Below are 12,308 nucleotides of genomic sequence, written 5' to 3' on the forward strand. Positions count from 1 at the left end.
GGATATGTGGCAGAGAAAGAAGCAATTAAAATGTGATAATAATTGGAACTAAACAGCACCAAAAGGCAGAAAGTGGGCTCTTCTTTTTATATATGTTTATATGGTAAATTCACCTTTTGTGCAACTCAAGGGAACTTGGGGTCGCCAGCCTTTCAAACTCCAATGCGATGAAAAGCAAAGAAATGATCCATACTTCATTTAGGTTAGGATTCAACATAATTAAATAGATCAAAGAGATGTAAAGTTAAGATCTAAAGAGTAAAGAGATAGTGAAAATTGGTCATTCATCCATTTAAGGCCTTTCGAATTGGTCATCAGTCACAAAAATGTGCTCCTGGTGGAGCAAAAAGTATCTTAGAAAAGAAAGGGAGAGAAAAACAAAAAACGAAACTTATATGACCTAACAATAAACTATAACATACATAAAGCAAGAAACAAAATTGAGGTTTGCCCAAATTTCATTTTAACAAGCCAGATGAAGAAAGTAGGCGCAATGCTTGGTTGGAGTTATTCAGCACCGCATATGATCTTGGCACTTGCATTTTCCTCTTCTTCAAGAACTCCAATGAATTCTTTAAGCACTGAGCCGATGGTATTTCATTTAACATAACAGTGTCCACCCTGCACACATCATATTTCGAAAAGACTTATTATTTAATTATAAAAGCTTAGTAGCATTGTGCTTGTCTATCTAGAGCACAAAAGAGATTGTAGGAAAGTGAAAAAGAAAAAAAAAGCATTAACTTCCTTAGAGCTGAGACTCTCATTTATATGTTCTCAGTACAAGATGATTGGACAAGGAAGTTCGTAAGTAATTAGCAATAACTTTAACTAACATGAGTAGCTTTCAGCTATACTAAAACAGAGATTATTTCTGGGTTTCGCATCAAAATTCCAATAGAAGAGTACTCACCCTGAGCCTGAGGTTCTTCTGGGTTTTTTCTTCCTTTTAGAACTTTGCTTTGATTCAGTCTTCTCATCCTCAGAGTCTGATAAAAACACTTGTCTGCAACCGTGACGATGGCCCATTTGGTCAGACCATATTATATCTATAAACCATACTTGACCCCAGAAACACACAAAGTATAATCATAAAAGTAAAAACAGATAAGGATAGAGGATCATACTTCTCACGGGCAGCCAGCACTTGAACAATCTCATTTGGTAGCATTCCCTCTCTACCACTAGGCTCGTTTGGGTTTTCGGTCTGGGGAACATCTTGAACACTTTCAACCTCCTGAGATGGTTTTGGACCTTTTGGTGTTTTTCTTTGAGCCCATAATCTACGACGCTCTTTTCTTTCACGAGCAACTCTATACCAAGTGATCATAAATATCAAATCCCATTCATATTATAATTGATTAACAAGCTTTATCAATCTCTGCTAGTTCATCAAAGGTTCAAAGCAAGATAAATTATTCTACAACCCAATTACCCATACATATGAAGTAAAAATCCCTTCTGGGCTTATCAATGAACAAGCATGAAGAAACTTCTAAGTTCTAAATCTTCACTTTAGTTATATAAACCATTACATTTTAAATTGCTATTATTGCTTAATCCAGAGAAACCCAAAATCCCTAAACTTGTCAATTTAAGTTCTCTAAAAAGAAATAAAAAATTAAAACATAATAATAATTCTTACTAGCAAAAGGGCAATTCTTTTGGTTTCGATTCTCCATATAACTAAGAGAAAAACCAGTTAAATTTATTTAAGAATTTAATAGTATCGTACCTGGCTTTATTCTCCTTTTGAACTTTTATTAGCTCTTGGTCTTGCTGTATCCCCTGTACCCAGAAAAACAAAGACGATTCACAGCCTGTTTGGGATGAAAAACCTTACACTCTCAAGTGATTTACAGAAAAGATAAAGAAATAAGTGAAGATCAAGCCTGCCTGCTCCGCCGTGAGCTCCTCCGGAGCATCGGAGTCATATTCTTCATTGTCCGACATCGATTTACTGTGCCTTGGCTTTCAAGTACGTCTAGGGTTTATGGGGTTTTTTTCCGGTTTTTTGCAGAGAGTTAGATGTAGAAGATTATCTAGTTTGGGCTTCGGCTTGCGCTTGGTGTGGAAAGCCCGAGTTTGTTCTTCTGAATTTTGGGCTTGGGCTATAAATGCACTTGGAGCAAATTAAAAGCCCATTTCTAATTTGGGCTAAAAGTATAGCTATTGTAGCCCATTGGAACTCCAGTCTCTCTCTAGTCCAATTTTCGGGTTTTTTTAGGGAATTTATCAAAAATATAGCTTTTACACTATTATTGTGCAAAAATATGGAGATTATAATTTTCCTAATTTGTATGGGAAAATTTATTAAAGAAAAAAATAAAGTATGAGAAACACAATTACTAGTTAACTAAATATAGGAGCTAAATTTTAAATTAAAACACATCAGTCACACATGAGTACTATTATAAATTAACATTCAACTCTTCTCTCTCTCAAACTCATTTTCTCTCTCAAAACCTACGCACAAACCCTCTTCTCTCAAAACCCAGCCAGCAAATCCTCTCCACCTCTAGCCAACGCAAATCTCCTCCAGCTCAAGCGCAAATTCGTTCCAGCTCCGGCACCATCTTAAGATCCGATCAACCTCAACTCAGCCGCGACCTCCCCTCTTGCAAGAAAATTCGCGATCTTCTTCTCCATAAATCAAATCAATCCCACCCATGTTCTGCTGCAATATTGGCCATCTCCGACGACCTCCATCTCCGACCAACTATTCTTACTCCTATTTTCAATTTTCAGATCATAATTTTTTTTTGTAGGTCTAAGGTTTCTCTTTTTTTTTTTTTTAGATATGGAACTAACTTGTATTTTTTTTAAGTTTAGGTAAATAGTTGCTCATATTATTACAAATATACTTTCTTCTTCTTACGTTATAGATCAAAACTCGTTTGTTTTCTTTTGATAATTTTTTTTTCTATCTTCTGCAATAGGTAACTGGTTACCTTCACGTTCTGATATGTGTTTATATTTATGTGTTCTTTATGGTAACCGGTTACCTTCACGTTCTGGTATGTGTGTATATTTATGGGTTTTCTTTTTCTATCTTCATATCTGCAATAGGTAATTGGTTACCTTAACATTATGATATGTGTATGCTTATGGGTTCTTTATGGTAACTAGTTACCTTCACGTTCTGGTATGGGTGTATATTTATGGGTTCTTTATGGCAATCGGTTACCTCTACGTTCTTATATATGTATATATTTCTGGGTTATAAGATCACATTATGTTTTTTTTTCCCTTCAAATTTAATGTTTCTTTTCATATTTAATATAAGTAACTCGTCACCCCTCTTATGGCAGAAGGTAACTCCTCTTAGGGTAACTGGTTACCCCTCTTGATACATGTTATTTAACCTAGCTCTAGGATTTTTTTTTACATAACTGTGAAAAATCAATAAAGTAACTGGTTACCTTACCTAAGCTTTAAAAAAAGTACAATCTAAAAATTAAGAAAAAAATGTTTATAATAAATAAATAAAAATGATAAACACAAATTTATTACAAAAAAAAATTGCAAAACAACCAAAGAAAAATTTAATATAAAAATAGTTATGTAAAATAATAATCAAATTACAAACATACCCTTCAAAATTAATAAAACTTGATTAAGAGTAAAACTATAGCATAAACCAACTTTTATACTAAAGTATGAGAAAATAAACTCATAAAAGTAAAAATTCTTAAAAAAACCATAGATTAACTTTTTTTTTATTTTTAAAAGTCATATTTTTGCAAACTCTATTAAAAATCTCATATAAGATGTAATTTCTTCTTTTTGTTTATACAGTGAAGGATTAAACTCCGACTTTCTTAACACACGCTCAAACACCCAACTATCTGAGCTAACCTCAAATATGTAATTTTATAAGTATTGAATAGATGTTCAAGAAAATGATCATCTTTTCACTAAAAAAAATGATCCACTCCTACAAAGGGAAAAAAACAACATAAATTTTATTAATAGATTTAAATTTTTCTTTATCTTCTCCAAAACATTGCATACTAAGTGTTGCTATAAGGCACCATAAGATGTTAATAATATATGAAGTCTCATTTTTATGTGTAGTTGACAATACTAATAATACTTGTTAAATTACTGCAAAAAATAAATTTGTTAAATTATAATAAATAAAGTCTAATTTTAAATTCAACCACAAATAAAGTGGCACCTCAAGTATATAGATATGCCTTCTTCTTATTTTGTGAATAAAGATTTCTTGGAAACAAAACAAGAATAACTACAAACAGTAGATGATAAAGTTAAAATAATAAGAAAAATATGGTAAATTTAAATTTAGTTTTTATAAATATGGACAAAAAAAATAATGCTACCAAAATATGGCTTTTTTATTTTTATGAGTTTTTTTCCCATATTTTGATTATATTATTTTTGTTCTATTTTTTTTACAATAAACAATTATTAGTGTCGAATTAGTTATTTAAAAAGTAATATGGTAGTAACTGGTTACCACTATCAATTTGTAGTTTATTAGGATATAGCCATAACCAATTACCATTATGAAATTAGATTAAAAAATAATAATTTTAATAGTGGTAACTGATTACTACAACATCAATTTTTAAAATAACTAATTTGACACTAGTAATGAGTTATCATTAAAAAAATCCATAAAAATGTATTAAAAAATAGAATAAGCCATAAAAAATGCAGAAAAATAAAAACCCCATATTTATCAAACTTATAAAAAAAATACCATATTTCATGTAATTTCCTTGCTAAAACGAAATGGATCCAAACAATTAAATGTGGAGGTAGCAGGCTTATGTGCCCCATATTGAACTGCCTTGGAACCCAATAAACATATATAGCCCTGCAATGACTCTCGAGTCTTCAATCACAACAATCGCCACCATTTGATTGTCATAAAGAAAAAGAAAAAAAACAAGTCTCATTAGGCATGCATGCATCAACCACCATCTTTGCTACACATAGAAGAGCCTTTAATAATAATTCAACTTCCAACAAGGATTATATATCCAACAACAACTTTTGAAGAACCAAACAAATGACATTAGAATGTAACTAGTCCTTCCAACCGACCAAGTGATCGGAGGGCAGCTCCACGTTCCTAGGGAAAGAACCAAACTCTACTCTACACAACTTTTTCGAACATCATGTAAACACTGATGTATGTTTAGTACGAGGTTTGAGTTTGTGGGAGTAGAGTTAGAATGAATTTATATTTAGGAAATGTGAAACCCAAGTGTTTAAAGGGACTAAGATCAACTTCAAATAAAGCTAAAAAATGGGATACACTTAGAAACGCAAACTCTCAAACCGTTAAAAATAAATTTACCAAACATGGGTTAAATTTGATATTCTCTTTTCTACCAAACCATACTCCCATACCAAACACCCCCTTAGGGTTGTTTTGTATAGGAGTTTGGTTTTGTTAGGAACGAGAATGTCAAATCTAACTCATGTTTGTTAAATTTATATTTAATGACTTGGGAGTTTGTGTTTACAAGTGAGTCTTATTTTTTAGCTTAACTTGAGAGTAATCTTAATATTTTTAAATACTTAAATTTCATATTTTCTTAATTTAAACTTCCTCCAACTTTACTCCTACAAACTAAAACCTCGTACCAAATACTCTCTTATAGATATGTCAATATATTTTGTTGAAGTATTGCCATAGGGCATCATGATGCTCGACACCAACTTAAAACTTAAATATCTAGTCCTATATATTATATTATAATGAATTTAAATATGTGAGCTTCAATATTAAAATACATTAATATCAATATATCAATCATATCAAGAGGTGTTAGAGCAATCCAGCAGTCCCAACTGATGATGTATAATACATTATTCCTCAAAATTTTGAAGAATCATCACCAAAAACATGCTCTATTGGATGTTGTAGTCTACATTTAGAGACAAGTTTTACCATTTTTCAAACAGTTTTAACTATTTTTTGTGTACTTTGCATTTTGGTCTATCTCTTTCTCTCTCATTTTTTTTTATATTTAAATAAATAAATAATATTTTAAAATATAATATTTAAATTATATTAAGAAAAAATATAGAGAATATGATGTATGATGTAATGTAAAAATTTAAATTAAAATAAAAAAAATAAATTTTTTATAAAATATTTTTAATGATAGAATAAAGTACGGGCTCTCGGTCACTATTGGTATGGCTTATAAATATTTTTTTATTTAGCTCATGTTTTTTATCTTTTCTTTTAGTTTCTTTTTCAACCAAATAAATCCAAATAATGATAAAGACGATTCAAACGAATTAAAACCGAACACTTGGTACTTGTGACCGGAAAAGTCAAGCATTAAATAACGGTGGAAAATGGTAGGCTTTATTACTCATAGAATTATATTTGTAATAAGTTAGTTATAAAAGTAGGCTCAAATTAATAGGCTAAATTTTTGTATTTTAATTAGTTTTAATGGAATAAATTATAGGGAAAAAATAAGGTACATAATCCTACCAAAAAAAAAAACTAGCGGTCAAATCACTCTACCAAGTAGGGTTAGGGTGGTGACCCCATAATTTTTTTTCGTTTATAATTTTGTATGCAAATTTAATATTATTTTTTCAATTATATATTCTTTGTTTTAGTTTTAGACCCTATTAAAAAAAGATGCATAATTAAAGGGACATCAGCCAGCACAAAATGATAATGATCCTCTATATATCACATATAATTCCAAAATTTAGCATTTTATTTATTTTTTAAGTGCATGCCTCCAATAATATGTTCAATATAGTACATACTTATGACAAAAATGTTTTAAGAAAATAATTAATAGTTGAGTAATTAGTGAAAATAAAATATTTTTATAATGTTATTTTACACAATAAAATTCATTTTGTAAAATAATTTTCAAATAAAGTGCTAAGAATTTTCCATGAAGTGTCGAGTATTTCTTAAATGTTATTAGGTTTATATTTTTTTTTGATATTGTGTTTTATCTTATTATCTCTTTAGACTTTGTATTTTGGCAAATTCTTTTTTCGATTTTGTATTTTGTAAAATAGTTCAGATAAACCACTAAATTAAATTTCGATAAAGAAAAAATTGAATATAACAACACTGTTGTTAGGCAGAATAATTTTATTTTTGTTCTGAATTGTTAGTTTGGTAAATTAGTTGTGATTTTAATTTAGAAAATTTTGACCAAAATTGAGTTTAGGGTTCTGTTTGAACCATTTTTTAAATCACAGAGTCCAAACAGATAATGAAACAAAATATAAGTTCCAAAAAAGTGTAAACCCAATGGTATTTTTTGGTAACACTTAAAAAATAGTTATTTATTTATTTAATTAAAATTTTGAAAATTAAACATAAAATGTGTTTGGTAATTCTATTTTTATTTATTATTTTTTTAAATTTTAATTAAAATTTATTAAATTTTGAAAATAAAAGCCCTGTTCGGTAACCATTAAAAAATCAATTTTCTATTTATTTAATAAAAAATTTGAAAATAAAATTGAAAATTGTGTTCGGTAACCGATTTTTACCTTTTACTTTTTAAAATTTTAATTAAAATTTGAAAACAGAAATTCCTTACTTCTAAAATTTTTTAAAACTGATTTCTCAAAAAAAAAAATTAAACATATTTTTTTCTCGACATTACTCTTCACGATCTATGGCTCTCTCTCGTCTTCCTCTTCCATGATGTCTCTTTTATTTTTTTCGAACAAAAATAAAAGTTTCCAAATGCATTTTTTATTTTTTGTTTTCAAAAATAAAAAACAAAAATGATTACCAAACACATTTTTATTTTTTTAAAATTAAATAACAAAACAAAAAAAATATTTCTATTTTTGTGTTTAAAAAATTAGAAAAACAAAAACTTTTCCAAATACCACTAGAATTTTTTTACTTTCAAATTTTTTTTAAACAGTTTTCAATTTTTACTTTTTTTTTTCTTCTCTTCTTCAAATCAACACCTTGTATTGTTAAACAAAAAATAAAAATAAAAGTTTTCAAATGCGTTTATTATTTTTTTGTTTTTAAAAACAAAAAATAAAAATAGTTACCAAACATATTTTTATTTTTTTAAAATAAAGAAACAAAAATAAAATAATATTTCTATTTTTGTGTTTAAAAAATTCAAAAACAAAAATTTTACTAACTAATATTATTTTATAAATAATTAAATATATATAAATTATTGTACAAAGTCATTATAAGATGAAATCTGTTGCCATAGACCCTCCAATATAACTTTTAATCATGTCAAGTCAATGTTTTACAAGTACATGTAGTTAAGCAAGCTATAATGTCTTATAAACATGCATCTTTTTCGTATGTAGTAGGAAAATACAAATAAGAAAAAGATTAAAACAAAGGAAAACGGTGTTATATAATATCCATTAAATTGTCACATTCCAAATATGTTTTGTCATATTCTAGATCTTCGAAATATAATTGTGAAACCTTTTCTTGGAGTTGAAATTGGTAATTATTATAAGCAATTATTTAAGTTCCTATGGATTTAATTAACCAAATAATGATTCACTAACGCATCAAATTTTTATCAAAATTACATGCATGCAAGCTGTGAGGCACTCTGCCATGAATCTGAATATGAATAATATGGTTGTATTTGGTAAAAATTTTGTTTTTGAATTTTTTAAATATAAAAAAAGAACTATTATTTTTATTTTTTTATTTTTAAAAATAAAATATGAAATTTTTTTTTAAAAAATTTCAAAGTAAAAAAATTATATTTTTAAAATTTAATAAATTTTAATTAAATTTTTTAAAATTAATAAATAAAAATAGAGTTATTATATATTATTTTATATTTAATTATCAAAATTTTAATTAATTAAATAAAAAATAATTTTTTAAGTGTTACACAAGAAAAAAAATGTATGATAAGATATATTTCACTTGACCAAGACAAAATCAGAAGATAAAGCCAATCCGATCCCGTGATCTAAGGGTCAAAAATGCCCCATTTGATCAGATGTAGACTCTTCCAGTCAATCATTTTGGCTGTTTTCTTTTTCTGTTTTTTTCTTTTTTTTTTTTTATAAAAAAAGTACAAAAGTCAGCATCTAATAATTGAAATTATTGTCATATTATTGTTGTATCCCTAAAATTACGTTAGTTGAAATGGTATGAACTAGATTAAATATTAATCACTCAAAAATTTCTTTCATAATTGTAATCACTAATCTAGTTAAGCCACGTCGACCCACCTTAATTGTAGGAAATATACTAGTCTAGTTATCATCATATTTATAATATACCATTTATAGAAATATTGGGTTCTCAAAGTTTTAGATTTAATAATTTATTAAATTTCTTTATTGATGAAATTTCAAAAAATTAAGAAATTTTGCATGTATTAATGTATATTATATATATTTTTTCTACGAACATTGAACAGTGTACATATTTTTTTCCATAGAAAATTAATTTTCGTTAGTTTAAAGATTTAATTGTTAATGTAAAAAATTAAATAAATATATAGGAACTAACGCTTAGAGATCCACATTTTTAATGAATATTATTTTCGTAAATTGTTAATAATAAATAATAACCATAAACGAACATTGTTATATAATGTTTATGGTATTAGACAGTAAATTATTTGTATTTTTATTAATATAGTGTTTAGTACCAGAAATACCCTTTTCCTAAACAAAAAACAGTTGGTATAGTTAGCTTTTAGATTCCTTCATTTGGGTTTGATTTATTTTATTATTTATTTATTATTTCAATTGAGAAAGGACAATATTAAATTGAATCGTTTTTGTGTGAAAATGAGCTGGAAATATCTTGAAAAGCATATATTGCTAACCATGTATTTATTGTATAAGATTCAAGGAAGGTATATATGTTGTGGTTTTGGTTTGGTTTAGAGAATTTGGGGGCCAAAAATCTTTTTTAAGCCATGTCGACCCACCTTAAATGTAATCACTAATCACATTTTAGCTAATAATAACAATAATTAATATAGTAAAAATAATATAATAATCATCAAATGTCCAATTGTGAGAGGATATCCACAAATCTTTATGTTAGTCAAATTCATAGCTATGATGATTTCAAAAAAACTATGATTGCTTGTTGATTGTGTTTCCCTGATTCCTTTGTAAAGTTGGTCCCATTGAGGGGCATTTCTGTAATAATAGTATAGTATTATTAATGATTATTATTATTGGGAAAACATATGTATCCAAGCAAAGTTAAGAAATTTCAATAGGGTGTAATTATAAACTCAATTAGAAAATTAAAGAGGATATTATCAATCATTTTCATAAACTTTGACAAATGAGGTTTTTTCATGCTCTGGGTCAAGCATAGGTGCCAACTTGGGGTATACATACTTATCATTCAATTAAATCCAACAAGCCACCTTAAATGTCCAATACTAGTACACGTGACATTTTATTTATTATAATTTAATGAGATATTTGCAGCAAAAGTACTCAAATTATTACGTTTGTAGTACTTAAGTATCCTAAGTTATTTTTTTTTTTTGGCAAAAGTACATTCTATTCATGTTTTGTTGCAACCGTCAATTCAAACAGTTAAGTGTGTTTGTGACATATTGGTAAAAGTACTAAATTAAATAAATATTTGTGATGAAAATACCTAATTTAATAGATATGTGTGGCAAAAGTACTCAAATTATGAGATATTTGCGACAAAAGTACCCAGCTTATAAGCAAATTTGACATCACATGGTGGACTTAGCGGCAAAATAAACAATTACAACAAAATCTGAACAGAATGATACTTTTTCCGGCAAAAAAATAACTTAGGTACTTAAGTGCTACAAATGTAAAAATTTTGGAACTTTTGTCGAAAATGTCCCAAATTTAATAAACTGATTATACTTTTTTGGACCCTATATTTTGTTTCATTTCTTGATTGGACCATGTGTTTTGTAAAATTAATCAAATAGACCAATAAACCTAATTTTATTGATGAATAAAAATTTGAATATAATAGCACGATTGTTAGGCACAATGGTTGTGTTTTTATTATTAGTTGTTAGTTTGGTGAGTTATTTGTGATTTTAGTGTAAATTATTTTTATTAAAATTAAGTTTAGGGGCTTATTTGAATCATTTTATGAAACATAAAGTCCAAAAAGTAATTTAACAAAACAGATAAACACTCTAAACAAATAATGTTAATAATATTAACGAACACCTCCAATTATAAATATAATAAATTAATTTATATATGATGTTGGTCACCATATATATAACAATACTCTTATAATTTATTATTTAGAGAATAGAAATGTTTAGTCTTAATTAATGTTTTTCACAAATATCACACACCCTAGAAAGAATAGAGATGCTTCTCACATCCCACAAATGTTTTAGGTATTAACTCATTAAAAAAACTTTCTATAAACATTACACAACTTATTATTATATTTGTAAAAACAAGTGGTCAACATTCAAATCAAATATGACATTGTTTCGTTAATAAAGTAGTAATTGTTTATTGAACATTATGTCAAAAAAATGACATAATCAAACTAGCTAATACATATAAATATAATTAATTAAACTAGCTATCATATGAACACACATTTGCATGAAAAACGGTGTATATATGGCATTAGATAAAAGGTAGATATTCAAAAGTGATTTTTACTCTGGCAAAAAAAAAAAAAAAAAAAAAGTCTTAATTTATATAAGATAAATCGATGAAAATAATATATATTTTTTAAGTGATTTTGTACTTTCTTATTTTTGATATATTTTTGCAAAATGATATCTGTCTAAAATTTGACTCGTTGTTTAAATTTTTTGATCGGTTATTTGAATTTTTCGACTATTTGTCTAAATTATGAGAGATCATTTTGTAAATGATTATTAAAACTAGACTAGAGTACAACATAACTTTAAAAAATAGTTCAATTTGCCAAATAATCATTTATATAAATATATATATACTTATCAGCTAGTACTAGTTGAAGTAAGTAAATAAATTTAGGTGGGTAATCTAACACACGAAGTCACAAACCGAGTTAGTAACCTAACACATGACAAAGGCCTATATATATAAACACTACTTGGAAAACGTCACAAGTTTACTATAATAGGGAACCTATCTCTTCTAATAATTTACTATAATCACATTAATCATATATATATATATATTTCACTCATTTTATATTGTTTCGTATATGTGACAATTGATAGTAAATTAATGTTGGGCTAAGACATGTCAGGCCTAAACTTAGGATCTTCCACTTATTGCTAAATAATCAAAACTTTTTTTTTATTCAATTACAGATTAAAATATAAGACCAAACTATTTTTTTTTAA

The 12,308-nt window shown here is 27.1% G+C and overlaps 1 protein-coding gene across 1 annotated transcript; it reads right to left on the reverse strand.

Annotated features, from left to right (window-relative positions):
* Positions 1-267: 267 nt before the first annotated feature.
* On the reverse strand, positions 268-2,054 carry LOC133812333 (uncharacterized). The gene is made up of 5 exons (XM_062246284.1): positions 1,897-2,054; positions 1,736-1,788; positions 1,128-1,313; positions 914-1,006; positions 268-621 (listed from the first exon to the last, which is right to left on the reverse strand). The coding sequence occupies exons 1-5, from the start codon at positions 1,951-1,953 to the stop codon at positions 459-461; spliced, it is 552 nt and encodes a 183-aa protein (XP_062102268.1). The 5' UTR covers positions 1,954-2,054; the 3' UTR covers positions 268-458.
* Between the last annotated feature and the right edge of the window lie 10,254 nt (positions 2,055-12,308).

The sequence above is a fragment of the Humulus lupulus genome, chromosome 1 (genome assembly GCF_963169125.1).
Source record: "Humulus lupulus chromosome 1, drHumLupu1.1, whole genome shotgun sequence".
Lineage (NCBI taxonomy): Eukaryota > Viridiplantae > Streptophyta > Magnoliopsida > Rosales > Cannabaceae > Humulus > Humulus lupulus.

What these genes read in the sequence shown, in the direction of transcription:
- LOC133812333 (XM_062246284.1), bottom strand. Translation starts at nt 1,953, where the DNA reads ATGTCGGACAATGAAGAATATGACTCCGATGCTCCGGAGGAGCTCACG. An exon ending in CAAAAGGAGAATAAAGCCAG is followed by an intron (nt 1,314 to 1,735) that starts GTACGATACTAT and finishes CACTTGGTATAG; the next exon opens with AGTTGCTCGTGAAAGAAAAG. An exon ending in AGAAGAACCTCAGGCTCAGG is followed by an intron (nt 622 to 913) that starts GTGAGTACTCTT and finishes TGATGTGTGCAG; the next exon opens with GGTGGACACTGTTATGTTAA.